The sequence below is a fragment of the Gopherus flavomarginatus genome, chromosome 2 (assembly GCF_025201925.1).
Source record: "Gopherus flavomarginatus isolate rGopFla2 chromosome 2, rGopFla2.mat.asm, whole genome shotgun sequence".
Taxonomy (NCBI): Eukaryota; Metazoa; Chordata; order Testudines; family Testudinidae; genus Gopherus; species Gopherus flavomarginatus.
This window is the reverse complement of record NC_066618.1, coordinates 1343810-1363803: the sequence shown is the minus strand read 5'-3', so window position 1 is coordinate 1363803 and position 19994 is coordinate 1343810. Positions and strand designations below refer to the sequence as shown.

The 19994-nt window shown below is 58.0% G+C and overlaps 1 protein-coding gene across 7 annotated transcripts in view; it reads right to left on the bottom strand.

The window, feature by feature from the left end:
- LOC127045828 (potassium voltage-gated channel subfamily H member 2-like) overlaps window positions 1–18788 on the bottom strand; it is a 65670-nt gene extending 46882 nt beyond the window's left edge. For all 7 annotated transcript variants that reach the window (XM_050942498.1, XM_050942499.1, XM_050942501.1 and 4 more), the window contains exon 1: window positions 18159–18788. In XM_050942498.1, the coding sequence (XP_050798455.1) occupies window positions 18159–18242 (84 nt within the window). In that variant the 5' untranslated portion in view covers window positions 18243–18788. The remainder of the gene's footprint in view (window positions 1–18158) is intronic.
- Window positions 18789–19994: the final 1206 nt, after the last annotated feature.

The following is a 19994-nucleotide window of genomic DNA, read 5'->3' as shown; positions in this document are numbered from 1 at the left end:
AACCAAGATCCTCCACTTTTACTATATACATCCATGGTATGCTCACACCGTGAATACTGTGTGCAGGTCTGGTTACCCCAGCTCAAAAAAGATATATTGGAATTGGAAATGGTACAGAGAAAGGCAACAAAAATGATTAGGGGTGTGGAGCAGATTCTGTAGGTGGAGAATCCTAGAATTTCAGGGTTGGAAGGGACCTCAGGAGGTATCTAGTCCAACCCCCTGCTCAAAGCAGGACCAAGCCTCAGACAGATTTTTGCCCCAGTTCCCTAAATGGTCCCCTCAAGGATTGAGCCTGGGTTTAGCAGGCCAATGCTCAAACCACTGAGCTCTCCCTCCGCCCAAGAGATTAATAAAACTGGGACTTGTCAGCTTGGAAAAGAGACGACTAAGGGGGATACGATAGAGGCTTATAAAATCTTGATTGGTGTGGAGAGAGTGAATAGAGAAGAGTTATTTACCCTTCACTTAACACAAGAACTAGGGGTCACACAATGAAATGAATAGGCAGCAGGTTTAAAACAAACCAAAGGCAGTATTTCTTCACACAACACACAGTCACCCGTGGAACTTTTTGCCAGGGATATTGTGAAGCCCAAAATTATAACACAGTTCAGGAAAGTACTAGATAAGTTCATGGAGGTTAGGTCCATCAATGGCTATTAGCCAGGGTGCTCAGGGATACAACCCCATGCTCTGGGTGTTCCTAGCCTCTGTCTGCCAGAAGCTAGGAGTGAATGATGGGGTGGATTGTTCGATGATTCTCTGTTCAGTTCATTCTCTCTGATACACCTGGAATAGTCACTGTTGGAAGACAGGATACTGGAATAGATGGACCATTGATCTGACCCAGTATGGCCGTTCTTACATAAAAATAATTATAATACTAAAAAAATGTAGTACCGAAACTCCCCAAGATAATGACCTCTTGAAATAGCGATGCTATGAGATAATAACCTTGGCAAATAATGCACTTTTAAAATCTTGGCCTACTAGGAAATGTATTTACATAAGTTTCCCAGTTACAAATCTAACATTGTGGAGTGAAGTTGTAGATAAATCTCTGCATTAAGCATCTTCACATAACTTTCATATGACTTTGTATTACGCCTCTATTCATACAACTTTGTGTCAGATCCTTATATAGAAAACTTTGTACTGAGCCTTGGTATAATGTTAAAAAGAAAGTCTTTTCCCTAGGAACAGAATAAGATCCATCCCCCTCTTTAATCAATTGCCCTGTTGAATGAACGAGGTGTGGATGAGCCAGGCGTGGAAGGCAGCACCTCCACACAGCTGCAACCCTTGGAGAGGGGCTGGGAGCCAGACTCAAGGACAATAAAATGTGTCAAGTGGGCTCACTGAAGAAGAGCAGACACACTGATGGCCTCGGAGGGTGGGGGGTGTTAGAAGCCAGCAAAGAATCCTGTGGCACCTTATAGACTAACAGACGTTTTGGAGCATGAGCTTTCGTGGGTGAATACCCACTTCCTCAGATGCATGTAGTGGAAATTTCCAGGGGCAGGTATATATATGCTAGCGAGCAAGCTAGAGATAACGGGGTCAGTTCAATCAGGGAGGATGAGGCCCTGTTCTAGCAGTTGAGGTGTGAAAACCAAGGGAGGAGAAACTGGTTTTGTAGTTGGCAAGCCATTCACAGTCTTTGTTCAATCCTGAGCTGATGGTGTCAAATTTGCAGATGAACTGAAGCTCAGCAGTTTCTCTTTGAAGTCTGGTCCTGAAGTTTTTTTGCTGCAGGATGGCCACCTTAACGTCTGCTATAGTGTGGCCAGGGAGGTTGAAATGCTCTCCTACAGGTTTTTTGTATATTGCCATTCCTAATGTCTGATTTGTGTCCATTTATCCTTTTCCGTAGAGACTGTCCAGTTTGGCCGATGTACATAGCAGAGGGGCATTGCTGGCATATGATGGCATATATTACATTGGTGGATGTGCAGGTGAATGAACCGGTGATGGTGTGGCTGATCTGGTTAGGTCCTGTGATGGTGTCGCTGGTGTAGATATGTGGGCAGAGTTGGCATCGAGCTGTGTTGCATGGATTGGTTCCTGAGCTAGGGTTATTATGGTGCGGTGTGCAGTTACTGGTGAGAATATGTTTCAGGTTGGCAGGTTGTCTGTGGGCAAGGACTGGCCTGCCACCAAAGGCCTGTGAAAGTGTGGGATCGTTGTCCAGGATGGGTTGTAGATCCTTGATGATGCGTTGCAGGGGTTTTAGCTGGGGGCTGTATATGATGGCCAGTGGAGTTCTGTTGGTTTCTTTCTTGGGTTTGTCTTGCAGTAGGAGGCTTCTGGGTACACGTCTGGCTCTGTTGATCTGTTTCCTTATTTCCTCGTGCAGGTATTGTAGTTTTGAGAATGCTTGGTGGAGATTTTGTAGGTGTTGGTCTCTGTCTGAGGGGTTAGAGCAGATGCGGTTGTACCTCAGTGCTTGGCTGTAGACAATGGATCGTGTGATGTGTCCGGCATGGAAGCTGGAGGCATGAAGGTAGGCATAGCGGTCGGTAGGTTTTCGATATAGGGTGGTGTTAATGTGACCATCACTTATTTGCACCGTGGTGTCAAGAAAGTGGACCTCCCGATTTCAGCAGCTTCCACCCCACCATCAACCTCAGCCTGGACCAATCTACACGGGAGGTCCACTTTCTTGACATCACGGTGCAAATAAGCGATAGCCACATTAACACCACCCTATATCGAAAACCTACCGACCGCTATGCCTACCTACATGCATCTGAGGAAGTGGGTATTCACCCACGAAAGCTCATGCTCCAAAACGTCTGTTAGTCTATAAGGTGCCACAGGATTCTTTGCTGGCTTCTAACACCCCCCACCCTCCGAGGCCATCAGTGTGTCTGCTCTTCTTCAGTGAGCCCACTGGGATGATCATGGGCTAAGCTTAAGAGCTTCTCCCGGTACTTAGTTGGAACCACCAACTGTTTTGCGGCTGCCATTCTTCCCGGTGTCCACCAGAAAGAATTTCCTTGTATAAAAGTCCTTGGTCTATAACAAACCGGGATCGATTAGAAGAGCTGAGAGGCGGTGGGGTGCTCCGTGCCGCCGCCCATGCTTTCTGAAGGCTGTCATCTGCTTCCTGCTCAGCCTGGAACTGTTCCCTTGAGGCTGGGGTCACCAGTTCTTCCTCAGACTTGTGGACTTGGGCTTGGTCCCTCTGAAGCGATGTAGGTGATGGGGTTGTTTCCGTTGCTGGTGAACCGCTCTCCGCTGGTGCACCTGAGGGTATTCCAGGCTCTGGCTGAGCCTTTTGGGTATGGCTGTCTGTTGCTTCTGCCAGTTGTGGCTCACTGGCGCCCACTGGCGTTGAGTTTGAAGATGTGGTTGCACTTGCTGGTGCTGGTTGCTGTTCCAGTTCCGGGCCTGGGACTGGAGATGCTGTGGCTGTTTCAGTGGTAGGCATGGAATCCGGGCCCACTACCTCTGTCTGGGTCTCTGGTAACACAGACGGGGCCTCTGTGGACGGCTCAGGAACAGGAATGGGTCTGGAAGCTTGCCTGGTTTGGCTACGTGTAACCATTCCCACTCTCTTGGCCCGCCTCACCTGGTTGGCCAAGTCTTCCCCCAGTAGCATGGGATAGGATAATTGTCATAGACTGCAAAAGTCCACATTCCTGACCAGCCTTTGTACTGGACAGGCAGTTGAGCTGTAGGCAAGTCTACAGCTTGTGACATGAAGGGGTAAATTGTAACTTTGGCCTTTGGGTTGATGAATTTGGGGTCAACGAAGGATTGGTGGATAGCTGACACTTGTGCCCCCCGTGTCTCTCCACGCAGTAACCTTCTTTCCGCCCACTCTCAAATTTCCCTTCGCTCCAAGGGTATTTGAGAGGCATCCCGGGCCTGGGGATCTTTGGTGTGATGGTGGTGTAATGAATTGCACTCGCATGGTGTTCTTGGGACAGTTGGCCTTGATATGTCCCAGTTCATTACACTTAAGCATCTTCCATCTGATGGGTCATGGCCCGAGGTGAGTTACTGGAGACTGGTGAGGTGGAAGGGTAGGGTGTTCTGTGGCTTTACTTGGGTGGTATGTGGGGTGTTTTGGCTGTTCTCCGTTGTAGGGTTTATGGTCTGTGTTGCCCCCTGGGGTAATCGTTCCCCTTGACAGTAGCTTTCTTGCTTTCTTGCCAGTTCCATCCATTTGGCTCCAATCTCCCCCGCCCTCAGCGATATCTTTGGGTTTCCATCTTGTATGTACCGTGTGATGTCTTCAGGAACACCATCCAAGAACTGCCTCCATTTGTATGAGGAGGTGCAGTTCTTCCAAGGTTTGAACGTTGTTTCCTGTTATCCAGGCCTCATAGTTTTTTGCAATGTAGTAGGCGTGTTTGGGAAATGACACCTCTGGTTTCCACTTTTGGGTTCTGAAGCGCCGACGGGCATGATCTGGGGTTATCCCCCATTCTGTATCTGGCCTTGGTTTGAAAAAGTTTATAGTCATTCATTTGCTGCTTAGGCATTTCAGCTGCCACCTCTGCTAAAGGTCCACTGAGCTGTGACCTCAATTCTACCATGTACTGGTCTTCAGGGATGTTGTACCCAAGACAGGCTCTTTCAAAATTTTCCAAGGCGGCCTCGGTGTCATCACCTGCCTTGTAGGTGGGAAATTTCCTGTGCTGTGGAGCAATAATTGGCGCCGGGTTGTTAGGGTTGGCTGGCACATGCAGCCCAGCTTTTGCCAACTCCAGTTCATGTTTTCTCTGTTTTTCCTTCTCTTCATTCTCTTTTTGTTGTTTTTCCATTTCTTTTTGTTGTTTTTCCATTTCTTTTTGGTGTTTTTCCATTTCTTTTTGGTGTTTTTCCATGTCTCGGCGGTGGGCCGCCTCTTCTTCTGCTTGTTTCCTTCGGTAGGCCACCTCTTCTTCTTCTAGTTTTCTTTTGTGTGCTGCCTCTTGGGCTGCCTGTTCTCTTTGGAAGGCTGCCAGTTTGATGCTTTCTTCCTTTCTTTCATCTCCATCTGTCGCCTGTGTTCAGCTTCTTTGAATTGCTCTTCAGCCTCAATTTTTGCCTTAGAAGTCATGATTCCTGTTTTCTTGTGTTGGGGTGCCCTCCGGTGTTTATCTTCTGAACTGCAGGCTCTCTGTTGCCTCCTGAAGTCTGCCTAGCAACAATGCTTTTTTCCCTTTCTCTCTCTAGCTAATGTTCAATGAAAAGAAACCAGAAAAACCACTTTATTTGCATGCATATAGTGCTGGTACTTGCCTCCTAATGGGAGGGCTATTGTGTGACAAAAGACCCTTAACAGTCTCTTAATGGCTTCTCGCTTAACATGCAAGCCACAAACTGCCAGAGAGAGCAGAGAAAAAAAAATCTCTTTGGTTCCCTTTTAAAACCAAACTGTTTCTCTCTGCTAAAAAGCCCTTAGCAGAGAAAAGAAAAATATAATATTCCTACTGGCTTCTGGATTCTGTGTATATCCCACCACTGCTACACCATGTCATAACCTTAGTCCCAGATTTGGACCTTAGCGTCCAAAATATGGGGGTTAGCATGAAAACCTCCAAGCTTAGTTACCAGCTTGGACCTGGTACTTGCTGCCACCACCCAAAAAATTAGAGTGTTTTGGGGCACTCTGGTCCCTCTGAAAAACCTTCCCTGGGGACCCCAAGACCCAAATCCCTTGAGTCTCACAACAAAGGGAAATAATCCTTTTTTCCCTTCCCCCCTCCAGGTGCTCCTGGAGAGATACACTGACACAAGCTCTGTGAAACTACACAGAGTGACTCCCCCTCTCTGTTCCCAATCCTGAAAACAAAAAGTACTTTCCTCTTCCCCCAGAGGGAATGCAAAATCAGGCTAGCAAATCCAACACACAGATCTCCCCCTGAATTCTTCCTCCCACCAATTCCCTGGTGAGTACAGACTCAATTTCCCTGAAATTTCCCAGTAAAGAAAACTTCAACAGGTCTTAAAAGAAAGCTTTATATAAAAAAGAAAGAAAAATACATACAAATGGTCTCTCTGTATTAAGGTGACACAACACAGGGTCAATTGCTTAAAAGAATATTGAATAAACAGCCTTATTCAAAAAGAATACAAATCAAAGCACTCCAGAACTTATATTCATGCAAATACCAAAGAAAAGAAACCATACAACTTACTATCTGATCTCTTTGTCCTTACACTTAGAAACAGAAGACTAGAAAACAGAAACTACTTCTCCAAAGCTCAGAGAAAGCAGGCAGCCAGAAAACAAAGACTTAGACACTCAATTCCCTCCACCCAAAGTTGAAAAAATCCGGTTTCCTGATTGGTCCTCTGGTCAGGTGCTTCAGGTGAAAGAGACATTAACCCTTAGCTATCTGTTTATGACAGGGGCATTGCCAGCAGATAGAGGGACGTGATCATTCCCCTCTATTTGACATTGGTGAGGTCTCATCTGGAGTATTGTGTGCAGTTTTGGGCCCCACACTATAAGAAGGATGTGGAAAAATTGGAAAGAGTCCAGCGGAGGGCAACAAAAATGATTAGGAGGCTGGGGCACATGACCTATGAGGAGAGGCTGAGGGAACTGGGATTGTTTAGTCTGCAGAAGAGAAGAGGGAGGGGGGATTTGATAGCTGCTTTCAACTACCCGAAAGAGGGTCCCAAAGAGGATGGATCTAGACTGTTCTCAGTGGTGGCAGATGACAGAACAAGGAGCAATGGTCTCAAGTTGCAGTGGAGGAGGTTTAGGTTGGATATTAGGAAACACTATTTCACTAGGAGGGTGGTGAAGCACTGGAATGGGTTACCTAGGGGAGGTGGTGGAATCTCCTTCCTTAGAGGTTTTTAAGTCCCTGCTTGACAAAGCCCTGGCTGGGATGATTTAGTTGGTGTTGGTCCTGCTTTGAGCAGGAGGTTGGACTAGATACCTCCTGAGGTCCCTTCCAACCCTGAGATTCTATGATTCTATGATCAGCGCAGAGTAGAGCAGAAGAATTACTTCTCGTGTCTTGCTTCTAACACTCCTGCTAATACAGCCCAGAAGGATGTTTGCTTTTTTTTTGCAAGTGTTACACAGTTGACTCATATTTAGCTTGTGATCCACTCTGACCCCCAGATCCCTTTCTGCAGGCCTCCTTGGTAGTCACTGCCCATTGTGTGTGTGCAGCCGATTGTTCCTGCCTAAGCGGAGCACTTTGCATTTGTCCTTATTGAATTTCATCCTAGTTACTTCAGACCATTTCTCCAGTTTCTCTAGATCATTTTGAATTTTAATCCTTATCCTGCAAAGCACTTGCAGCCCCTCCCAGCTTGGTATCGTCCGCACACTTTCTAAGGGCCTGGCTACACTTGCAGGCGTCGAGCGCTGGGAGTTTAACCCGCCCTCGGAGGGCGCAGAGGGAAAGCGCTGCAGGTTGTCCACACTGGCAGCTGCCAGCGCACTGGCGTGGCCACATTTGCAGTGCTTGCAGTGGCACTGGGAGCGGTGCATATGGGCAGCTATCCCAGCACGCAAGTGGATGCAGTGTGCTTTTCAAGTGGGGGGATGGAATGTGAGAGGGAGCGTGAGGTGCGTATGTGAGGGGAGAGAGTGGGCTTTGGGGGGGCTGAGAGCATGTCAGCATGCTGTCCTGTAAGCTCAGACAGCGGCAGAGCCCCGGCCGCTCTCACACCGCATTGCACACCAAGCGTGGCTGTTAACCGGAGCTTTAAAAGGGCATTGCCGCAGCCTGCAGCGAGGTCAGAACCATGGCAAGAGCGGCCCCCTTACTTAGGGGATTACGGGACGTTTCTGGAGGCCGATCAGACCATAGAAACCCAACTACTCCCGAGTACGCACCCAGCGCCGCCGTGACACCACCCCCCGGGTACACACCCAGCGCCGCCGTGACACCGCCCCCCGGGTACGCACCCAGCGCCGCCGTGACACCGCCCCCCGGGTACGCACCCAGCGCCGCCGTGACACCGCCCCCCGGGTACGCACCCAGCGCCGCCGTGACACCGCTCCCCCACCCCAGGTACGTGCCCCGACCCGCTGCGACACCGCCCTCCACCCCCAGGTTCGTGCCACCATGACACCGCCCCCTGCCCTCCGGGTATGCGCCCCGACCCGCAGTGACACTGTCCCCCCAGGTATGTGCCCAGCACCGCTGTGACAGCGCCACCCCGTGCTGCCGTTGGGGTGACCAGCCCCCCCGGCAGTGTGGGTGAGCGGGAGCAGCCTGGGGTCCATCAGGGTGGCGGGGGTGGGTGGGACGCGCCGTAGGGTGGTGACCAGCCCCCCTGGCAGTGTGGGTGAGGGGGGGGAAAGCTGGGGTCCGTCAGGGCTGCAGGGGTGAGCAGGACGCGCCATGGGGCGGTGACCGGTGTGCCTGGCAGTGGGGGGGGGGGCAGGCTGGAGTCTGTCAGGGCTGCGGGGGTGGGTGGGATGCGCCGTGGGGCGGTGACCAGCCCCCCTGGCAGTGTGGGTGAGGAGGGGGCAAGCTGGGGTCTGTCAGGGCTGCAGGGGTGGGTGGGATGTGCCGTGGGTCGGTGACCAGCCCCTCTGGCAGTGTGTGGGGGGGCAAGCTGAGGTCCGTCAGGGCTGCAGGGGTGAGCAGGACGTGCCGTGGGGTGGTGACCAGTGTGCCTGGCAGTGTGGGGGGGGGCAGGGCAGGCTGGAGTCTGTCAGGGCTGCGGGGGTGGGCGGGACATGCTGTGGGGCAGTGTCCAGCCTCCCTGGCAGTGGGGTGCGGGGTAAGCTGGGGTTCGTCAGAGCTGGGAGGGTGGGCGGGACATGCTGTGGGGTGGTGACGAGCCCCTCTGCCAGTGCGGATGGGGGGGGCAAGCTGGGGTCCGTCAGGGCTGCGGGGGTGGGCGGGACGCGCCGTGGGTGGTGACCAGCCCCTCTGGCAGTGTGGGTGAGGGGGGGCAAGCTGGGGTCCGTCAGGGCTGCAGGGGTGGGAGGGATGTGCCGTGGGGTGGTGACCAGCCCCTCTGGCAGTGCGGGTGGAGGGGGCAAGCTGGGGTCCGTCAGGGCTACGGGGTGGGCGGGACGCGCCGTGGGGCGGTGACCAGCCCCCCTGGCAGTGCGGGTGAGGGGGGGGCAAGCTGGGGTCCGTCAGGGCTATGGGGTGGGCGGGACGTGCCGTGGGGCGGTGACCAGCCCCCCTGGCAGTGCGGGTGAGGGGGGGGGCAAGCTGGGGTCCGTCAGGGCTGCAGGGGTGGGTGGGACGTGCCGTGGGGCGGTGACCAGCCCCCCTGGCAGTGCGGGTGAGGGGGGGGCAAGCTGAGGTCCGTCAGGGCTGCGTGGTGGGCGGGACGCGCCGTGGGGCGGTGACCAGCCCCCCTGGCAGTGTGGGTGAGGGGGGGGCAAGCTGAGGTCCGTCAGGGCTGCGTGGTGGGCGGGACGCGCCGTGGGGCGGTGACCAGCCCCCCTGGCAGTGTGGGTGAGGGGGGGGCAAGCTGAGGTCCGTCAGGGCTGCGTGGTGGGCGGGACGCGCTGTGGGGCGGTGACCAGTGTGCATGGCTGGCCAGGACCCGTCTTACCCGTTGGCGTTTGGCCCGGAGGCTCCTGCTCCCAGCAGCAGCCAGTGCTCGATCCGAGGCGGCTCACGGCCTGGCACTGTGCTGTGTCCCCCGGGATGGGGGCCGGTGCAGGGCGGGTGTGTGGCCGCATGTCTTGCCAACGTGCTGTCCGGGACCACCAGAGCCGTGCCAGCTGCCAGGGCAAGGTGTGTGTGCTGCCCAATGGCTCTGGGACGCCCCAGCAGCTGCTCCCATCTGTCCCCCAGCTCGCGGCACGGGGATTAGCTGTGCTGGCAGCTGAGGCACCGAGGCTATAAATAGGGCCCCCAGAGACATGGGGAGGGGCCCGGACACCCCTGCCCTGGCCACACCCGACTGCACAGGTGAAGGATCAGTTGCTGCAGGCTCTCCACTGAATACTGGATACAGGGTCCAGCTGCTGTCACGGAGTCCCTGGGTGATGCTCTGGAACTGCTCCCCACCAAGCCAGGCAGGACTTTGGGGAGCCTCCTCTCCCTTGGAGCAGACTTGTTCAGGGCAAGAAGCTCACACGTCTTCACCTCCTGGGTCTCTCCTTGGAGCATTCAGCATCCTCTGCCCCTCCATGCGCTTCCGACAGGGAGCCCACCCAGGCGGGGTCCTGGGGGAGCCACAGGGTCCTGCCCCCCCACGTCGCAGTCAGACGTGACTCTCAGCCAGCCAGTAACACAGAGGTTCCCCTTGCCGGGGGAAGGGCCTGGCCATTAGTTGCCAGGTGACAGAGGGTTGCCCAGGAACTGACCCCCCCCCAGTATTCAGTGGGAACATTAAGACCAGCCCCGCTTCGTCCCAGCCCCAGGGCGAGAGGCTCCAGGGAGAAGAGGGGGAAGGCTCGGTGGACGGTGTGAGGAGAGCTGGGGCCTGCCCCCCAGGTCAGCACACAGACTTCAGGCTGAGGCACCGTTCTGCCCACCCCACTCGGTCTCCCCCAGGACTCCTGCATCCGGCCCGGCCAGCTGAGCTCTGTCACGGAGTGAGGGGGGGTCCGGGCCCTGCACCCCACATCCTGCGATGCCCTGGGACTCTCTGCCAGCCAGTAACACAGAAGGGTTATGAGACGACAGGACACAGTCCCAACAGGGCTTGTAGGTACAACCAGGACCCCTCAGCCAGGTCCCGGTTCTGGGCCTCCCTCCGTTTCCCCAGCCAGCTCCAAACTCACACTTCCTCCAGCAGCCTCCGCCAGCCCTCCCCCGGCTCCTCCCCCAGCCTTTGTGCAGTTCCCCAGGCCGAAGGTGTCACCTGGCCCCCCCACCCCTGGCTCAGGTTACAGGCTGAAGTCACCCCCTGGTATCCCACCCCCATCAGTATTGATGCAGACAGTCCCGGTAACACCCCACCCAACATTCCCAGGTCAGTCCTCCCTACTCGGTCACATCACTGACCCTGCATTAGAAGCAAGAGGAAGACCAAGGACAGGGTAGGCCCATTGCTCAGTGAAGAGGGGGAAACAGTAACGGGAGACTTGGAAATGGCAGAGATGCTTAATGACTTCTTTGTTTCGGTCTTCACTGAGAAGTCTGAAGGAATGTCTAGTATAGTGAATGCTTACGGGAAGGGGGTAGGTTTAGAAGAGAAAATAAAAAAAGAGCAAGTTAAAAATCACTTAGAAAAGTTAGATGCCTGCAAGTCACCAGGGCCTGATGAAATGCATCCTAGAATACTCAAAGAGTTAATAGAGGAGATATCTGAGGGTATGGCTACATTTGGAATTTCAAAGCACTGCCCCAGCAGCGCTGCGGGAGCGCTGCCGCGGCAGCGCTTTGAACTGTGAGTGTAGTCGGAGCGGCAGCGCTGGGAGAGAGCTCTCCCAGCGCTGCATGTAAACCACATCCCTTACGGGTGTAGCTTGCAGTGCTGGGAGCGTGCCCTGATTACACTGACGCTTTACAGCGCTGTATCTTGCAGCGCTCAGGGGGGTGTTTTTTCACACCCCTAAGCACGAAAGTTGCAGCGCTGTAAAGTGTGAGTGTAGCCATGGCTTGAGCCTCTAGCTATTATCTTTGGGAAATCATGGGAGACGGGGGAGATTCCAGAAGACTGGAAAAGGGCAAATCTAGTGCCCATCTATAAAAAGGGAAATAAAAACAACCCAGGAAACTACAGACCAGTTAGTTTAACTTCTGTGCCAGGGAAGATAATGGAGCAAGTAATTAAGGAAATCATCTGCAAACACTTGGAAGGTGGTAAGGTGATAGGGAATAGCCAGCATGGATTTGTAAAGAACAAATCGTGTCAAACCAATCTGATAGCTTTCTTTGATAGGATAACGAGCCTTGTGGATAAGGGAGAAGCGGTGGATGTGGTATACCTAGACTTTAGTAAGGCATTTGATACGGTCTCGCATGATATCCTTATCGATAAACTAGGCAAATACAATTTAGATGGGGCTACTATAAGGTGGGTGCGTAACTGGCTGGATAACCGTACTCAGAGAGTAGTTATTAATGGCTCCCAATCCTGCTGGAAAGGTATAACAAGTGGGGTTCCGCAGGACTCTGTTTTGGGACTGGCTCTGTTCAATATTTTCATCAACGATTTAGATGTTGGCATAGAAAGTACGCTTATTAAGTTTGCGGACGATACCAAACTGGGAGGGATTGCAACTGCTTTGGAGGACAGGGTCAAAATTCAAAATGATCTGGACAAATTGGAGAAATGGTCTGAGGTAAACAGGATGAAGTTCAATAAAGACAAATGCAAAGTGCTCCACTTAGGAAGGACACATACAGAATGGGAAGAGACTGTCTAGGAAGGAGTACGGCCGAAAGAGATCTAGGGGTCATAGTGGACCACAAGCTAAATATGAGTCAACAGTGTGATACTGTTGCAAAAAAAGCAAACATGATTCTGGGATGCATTAACAGGTGTGTTGTAAACAAGACACGAGAAGTCATTCTTCCGCTTTACTCTGCGCTGGTCAGGCCTCAGCTGGAGTATTGTGTCCAGTTCTGGGCACCGCATTTCAAGAAAGATGTGGAGAAATTGGAGAGGGTCCAGAGAAGAGCAACAAGAATGATTAAAGGTCTTGAGAACATGACCTATGAAAGAAGGCTGAAGGAATTGGGTTTGTTTAGTTTGGAAAAGAGAAGACTGAGAGGGGACATGATAGCAGTTTTCAGGTATCTAAAAGGATGTCATCAGCAGGAGGGAGAAAACTTGTTCACCTTAGCCTCCAATGATAGAACAAGAAGCAATGGGCTTAAACTGCAGCAAGGGAGGTTTAGGTTGGACATTAGGAAAAAGTTCCTAACTGTCAGGGTGGTTAAACACTGGAGTAAATTGCCTAGGGAAGTTGTGGAATCTCCATCTCTGGAGATATTTAAGAGTAGGTTAGATAAATGCCTATCAGGGATGGTCTAGACAGTATTTGGCCCTGCCACAGGGCAGGGGACTGGACTCTGGACTGTTGCTGCAGAGAATTCCTTCTTGGGTGCTGGCTGGTGACTCTTGCCCACATGCTCAGGGTTTAGCTGATCGCCATATTTGGGGTCGGGAAGGAATTTTCCTCCAGGGCGGATTGGCAGGTGCCCTGGAGGTTTTCGCCTTCCCCTGCAGCGTGGGACACGGGTCGCTTGCTGGTGGTTTCTCTGCAGCTTGAGGTCTTCAAACCATTTTTGAGGATTTCAATAACTTGGTCCTGGGATAGGGGTTGTTATAAAATTGGATGGGTGGGGTTCTGTGGCCTGCCTTGTGCAGGAGGTCAGACTAGATGATCAGATTGGTCCCTTCTGACCTATGAGTCTATGAGACTCGATGACCTCTCGAGGTCCCTTCCAGTCCTAGAGTCTGTGAGTCTATGACAGAGACACACACACACCCCACACCCCATCAGTCGTTCCAACGGGGGCAACCCTCCCTGGGGAAAATCGACTCCTTATTCCCAGTCAGGATGGGTCCAGTTCAGCTCCAGCCAGGGGCTCTCATCTGGGCCCCGCCTGCCAGAGCCAAGGGCCATCTGTCGCACAGCCCCCTCCCCTGCCCAGACCAGGCTCTGGGCACCTGCAGCCAGCGCTCACGGCACCGTTGACCCCTCCCCTGCCCAAACCAGGCTCTGGGCACTTGCAGCCCGCGCTCACGGCACCACCGACCCCTCCCCTGCCCAGACCAGGCTCTGGGCACTTGCAGCCAGCGTTCATGGCACCGCTGACCCCTACCCTGCCCAGACTGCGCTCATGGCACCACTGACCCCTCCCCTGCACAGACTGCGCTCATGGCACCACTGACCCCTCCTCTGCCCGGACCACGCTCACAGCACCGCTGACCCCTCCCCTGCACAGACTGTGCTCACGGCACCGCTGACCCCTCCTCTGCCAGGACCACGCTCACGGCACCGCTGACCCCTCCCCTGCACAGACTGTGCTCATGGCACCGCTGACCCCTCCTCTGCCAGGACCACGCTCACGGCACCGCTGACCCCTCCCCTGCACAGACTGTGCTCATGGCACCGCTGACCCCTCCTCTGCCAGGACCACGCTCACGGCACCGCTGACCCCTCCTCTGCCAGGACCACGCTCACGGCACCGCTGACTCCTCCCCCACCCAGCCCGCGCTTGCGGCACCGCTGATCCCTCCCCCGCTCAGCCACGCTCACGGCACTGCTGACCCCTCCCCCGCCCAGCCGCGCTCATGGCACCGCTGACCCCTCCCCTGGGGACACTAACGGGAGGCAGGTTTCCCAGCACTCGGCTCGGCCCTGTGGCCCTTTGCTGAGAGTGGCCCCAGCACAGCTCCTCACACCTGGTCTCACTGAGCAGCCCACATAGTCAATTCCACCTCCAGCCATTCCTGACCCACAGCCCTTGCCGATGCCTCTCACTCCTGATCTGCAGCCCCTGGCAGCCCAGCCCTCTGCCCCCCCAGCTCTGCCAGCGCCCCTCACTCCTGACCCGCAGCCCCTGCCAGCCCAGCTCTGCCGATGCCCCTCACTCCTGACCTGCAGCCCCTGCCAGCCCAGACAGGGGTTCTGCCCCCTCGGCTCTGCCGATGCCCCCCACTCCTGACCTGCAGCCCCTGCCAGCCCAGCCCTCTGCCCCCCCAGCTCTGCCAGCGCCCCTCACTCCTGACCCGCAGCCCCTGCCAGCCCAGCTCTGCTGATGCCCCTCACTCCTGACCTGCAGCCCCTGCCAGCCCAGACAGGGGTTCTGCCCCCCCGGCTCTGCCGATGCCCCCCACTCCTGACCTGCAGCCCCTGCCAGCCCAGCCCTCTGCCCTCCCAGCTCTGCCAGCACCCCTCACTCCTGACCCGCAGCCCCTGCCAGCTCAGCTCTCCCGATGCCCCTCACTCCTGACCTGCAGCCCCTGCCAGCCCAGACAGGGGTTCTGCCTCCCCAGCTCTGTCGATGCCCCCCACTCCTGACCTGCAGCCCCTGCCAGCCCAGCCCTCTGCCCTCCCAGCTCTGCCAGTGCCCCTCACTCCTGACCCGCAGCCCCTGCCAGCTCAGCTCTGCCGATGCCCCTCACTCCTGACCTGCAGCCCCTGCCAGCCCAGACAGGGGTTCTGCCTTCCCAGCTCTGCCGGTGCCCCCCACTCCTGACCTGCAGCCCCTGCCAGCCCAGCCCTCTGCCCCCCCAGCTCTGCCAGCGCCCCTCACTCCTGACCCGCAGCCCCTGCCAGCCCAGCTCTGCCGATGCCCCTCACTCCTGACCTGCAGCCCCTGCCAGCCCAGACAGGGGTTCTGCCCCCCCAGGCTCTGCCGATGCCCCCCACTCCTGACCTGCAGCCCCTGCCAGCCCAGCCCTCTGCCCCCCCAGCTCTGCCAGCGCCCCTCACTCCTGACCCGCAGCCCCTGCCAGCCCAGCTCTGCTGATGCCCCTCACTCCTGACCTGCAGCCCCTGCCAGCTCAGACATGGGTTCTGCCTTCCCAGCTCTGCCGGTGCCCCCCACTCCTGACCTGCAGCCCCTGCCAGCCCAGACAGGGATTCTGCCTCCCCAGCTCTGCCGATGCCCCCCACTCCTGACCTGCAGCCCCTGCCAGCCCAGACAGGGATTCTGCCTCCCCAGCTCTGCCGATGCCCCCCACTCCTGACCTGCAGCCCCTGCCAGCCCAGCCCTCTGCCCCCCCAGCTCTGCCAGCGCCCCTCACTCCTGACCCGCAGCCCCTGCCAGCCCAGCTCTGCCGATGCCCCTCACTCCTGACCTGCAGCCCCTGCCAGCCCAGACAGGGGTTCTGCCCCCCCGGCTCTGCCGATGCCCCCCACTCCTGACCTGCAGCCCCTGCCAGCCCAGCCCTCTGCCCTCCCAGCTCTGCCAGTGCCCCTCACTCCTGACCTGCAGCCCCTGCCAGCCCAGACAGGGGTTCTGCCTCCCCAGCTCTGGCGATGCCCCCCACTCCTGACCTGCAGCCCCTGCCAGCCCAGACAGGGATTCTGCCTCCCCAGCTCTGCCAGCGCCCCTCACTCCTGACCTGCAGCCCCTGCCAGCCCAGCCCTCTGCCCTCCCAGCTCTGCCAGTGCCCCTCACTCCTGACCTGCAGCCCCTGCCAGCCCAGACAGGGGTTCTGCCCCCCCAGGCTCTGCCGGTGCCCCTCACTGCTGGCCCCACATATGCAGCCCATCTCTCCTGGCCCCCTCACCCGCTGCGGTGCAGGCTATGGTCCTGCTCCGTTGGGCATGTCTGAGCCAAGCCAGGCAGCTCTGGGCCCTGGGGCAGGTCGGGGGCTCCCCACAGCTCTCTCCCCTCCAGTAGGGAGTCACAGCCCTGCTCAGAGCTGGCTGACGCGTGCCAACTGCGGGCAGGTGGGGAGTGTGGGCGCAGGTTTATGTAATGACCCGAAACAAGGAGCAAATGCAGCCAAATCTGTAAACACCGTCCACCCCGTCCACTGGTCCCCTCCCCCGGCACAGAGCCCTACAGCGGGGTCCCCTCCCCCGGCGCAGAGCCCTATGGGGGGGTCCCAACCCCTGGCACAGATCCCTACAGCAGGGTCTCCTCCCCCGGCACAGAGCCCAGCCGGGGGGTCCCCTCCCCTGGTGCAGAGCCCTACAGCGGGGGCCCCTCCCCTGGCACAAAGCCCTACGGGGGGGTCTCCTTCCATGGCACAGAGCCCTACAGCAGGGTCCCCTTCCCCAGCACAGAGCCCTACGGGGGGGGGGTCCCCTCCCCCGGCACAAAGCCCTACAGCAGGGTCCCCTACCCCGGCGCAGAGCCCTACGGCAGGGTCCCCTTCCCCAGCACAGAGCCCTACGGGGGGGGGGGTCCCCTCCCCCGGCACAAAGCCCTACAGCAGGGTCCCCTACCCCGGCGCAGAGCCCTACGGCGGGGTCCCCTCCCCTGGCGCAGAGCCCTACAGCAGGGGCCCCTCCCCTGGCACAAAGCCCTATGGGGGGTCCCCTTCCATGGCACAGAGCCCTACAGTGGGGTCCCCTTCCCCGGCACAGAGCCCTAAAGGGGAGGGTCCCCTCCCCCGGCACAAAGCCCTACAGTGGGGTCCCCTACCCCTGCGCAGAGCCCTACAGCGGGGTCCCCTCCCCCCACACAGAGGTGGCACCCCCAATCCCGCAGGGCTCTCCCTGCCCTGATGACGTGAGTCCAGCCACATGCAGCGGGAAGCCCAGCGAGATGCCTGATCTGGCCCCATGTAAACCCCCACGGCAGCAGCATCATTAGAGGTGGAACCCCGGTGTCCGGGACCCTTGGGGTACGTTCCAGCTCCCACACTCAGCAGACACAGAGACTTCACCCTCCCTCCAGCCCCCCAAGTCAGCACCAGGCTCTCCTGTCTCTGAGCAGCAGGGGGTGCTCTCATCCATGCACCCACCACCCCACAGGGCTCAAGCCCCCAGCCCGGGCCCCAAGACTGTGCTGAGCAGGCAGAGCCCGGCCCTCCCCAGGGCAAACCCACAGCGGGGAGAGCAGCTGGGAGCCATGGGGCAGCTGATTCTACGCACCCCGCCCCAGAGGGGACAGGCCCCGCCCCATTCCCCACCCCCCTATGGATCGCAGCCCCCAGAGGGGACAGGCCCCGCCCCATTCCCCGCCCCCCTACCAGCCAGACCCCGTCCCGGAGCGGGATTGGAGCCCCCAGAGGGGACAGGCCCCGCCCCATTCCCCACCCCCTACCAGCCAGACCCCGTCCCGGGGCAGGATCGGAGCCCCCAGGGGGACAGGCCCCGTGCCCCATTCCCCGCCCCCCTATGGATCGGAGCCCCCGGAGGGGACAGGCCCCGCCCCATTCCCCTCCCCCCTACGGATCGCAGCCCCCAGAGGGGACAGGCCCCGCCCCATTCCCCGCCCCCTACCAGCCAGACCCCGTCCCGGGGCGGGATTGGAGCCCCCAGGGGGGACAGGCCCCATGCCCCATTCCCCACCCCCCTACCGGCCAGACCCCATCCCAGGGTGGGATTGGAGCCCCCAGGGGGGACAGGCCCCATGCCCCATTCCCCACCCCCCTATGGATCGGAGCACCCAGAGGGGACAGGCCCTGCCCCATTCCCCTCCCCCCTACAGATCGCAGCCCCCAGAGGGGACAGGCCTCATGCCCCATTCCCCGCCCCCCTACCAGCCAGACCCCGTCCCGGGGCGGGATCGCAGCCCCCAGGGGGGACAGGCTGCCCAGGTCTGGCTCTGCTCCCAGACCCAGCTTGTTCACTGCTGCCTGGCAGCAGAGGGACCACACGCCAGCCCCTCCAGTCTGGGAACAGTCTGTACCTTCTCGTCCCGGCTCTGCCCAGCTCCACTGGGCACATCGTTATCCAGGCAGAGGCAGGTGCCACCCAGGGAGATGCCAGGCATGGGTCCCGCTCTGGCCTAGGGAGTGGTGCTGGGGGGGGCTGAGAACTGGAGCAGCTGCAGGAGGGAAGCCAGCATCCTCACGGCCGCCCTGTGTGCCACGCTGAGCCCATGGTGCGGCGTCCATGCTCACCCCAAGCCACATGCCCATGGACCACCCATGGGGCACCGGGAAGCCAGCACGCTGCCGTCCTGCTGCCCCTGTGCAGAACCCACATGGGCAGCTCCTGCCTGCGGGCACCCTGGGCAAAGGGCATGGGCATCCGTGGGGAGCAGGGACCCAGGCGGGAGAGAGGACGGAGTGAGTGACAGAGCTGCCAGCCGGCAAGGGAGCGAGGGAGACGCGCCGAGTGGAGAGGAAAATTATTGGGGCGGAAATTTTACCCAGCCTGCCCTGCTCTCCCAGCAACAAAGAGCCAACGGGCGCGCGGGCCGGACCCAGCCGGAGCCTGGGCACCCTCCCTCCCCTGCCCGTTAACCCTGAGACAGCCGGGGCTCCTGCCCACATGCAGCTGGGTGTGCACGGATGGATGTCACAGCAATCGCGGAGCGGTGTGTGAGTGGTGCCCACGCAGGTGTCTTTGTGTAAGCGTGTGTGAGCCTGGGCACCCGTGTGTGAACCTGGGCACCAGGGTGTGAGCCTGGTGCCCTGCGTTTAGCCTGGGCTGCTGCTTGTGAACCTGGGCACTGGGGTGTGAACCTGGGCAGCTGCGTGTGACCCGATGTGATGAAGTGGGGGAGTTTCTTGTTTTTCCGTGTTTTCCAGTGGGTTGCATGCAGAGGGGGTGGGACTCAGTGTCCCCGGGTGTTACTGGTTTAACGAGGGGAGAGGGAGTTTGTTGGTACACAGGACCGGAGAGGGGACTTGGGACCCCGGCCGATGGCCTGGAGGATGGAGACCCCAGCGCCTGATGACCTGGTGACCCAGAGACCCGGCTCAGGAGTCGCAGCCGGTTCTGGCCAGTGGAAGGACAATGGGCTGCGGGGAAAGGACCCCGGTGCCCTGACCAGCAGGTTCCAGCCCGAGGGGGGCTGAGAGGAGAGGAGGCCGAGGCCACCCTGTTTATGACCCTGTTTCCCTGGAGAGAAGACAATGGACAGAGGGGGCTTGGGGCCAGGGATATTGGAGGCCCAGCTGGGAAGCAGGGGGGCTCTGGGCTGGAGAGGGGGAGCAGGCAGAGCCCACCTGGATGTACTGGGCTGAGGCATGCTAGGCCCCCCCAGCCCGAGACCGATGTGCTGGGCTGGAGAGGGGGAGCAGGCAGAGCCCCCCTGGAGGCAGAAGAGACCTAGATGTGCTGGGCTGAGGGAGGCCAGGCCTGAGGCCGGAGAGTTTCCTGTGCTGGGTTCAGCTCTCAATAAACCCTCCTGTGTTACGCTGGCTGAGAGTCACTCCGGGCTAGAGAACAGGGGGCATCAACCCCTTCTGGGGTGGAGGCCCGGGGACTCCAGAGCGAGGGGACTCCCTGAGGGGGCCCACGGCACAGACAGACGTGCTGAGGCTCAGAGAGGTGCGGCTCCAGGAGGTGGAGGGGCCGGACCCCGAGAGAGGGTGGCCCCCCGAGAAGGGCTGTCGCACTGAAAGGGGCACCCCCTACGGACCGCACGGGGCCATGAGTGGGCATGATCTGTGAGTCCGTGACAATGTGGCCATCAACGTGTGAGCCTGGTGCCCCACGTGTGAGCCTGGGAACTGGTGTGTGAATCTGGGCACCAGAGACCTGGCCAGCCAGCCCTGGGTGAGCAGGGGAGAGG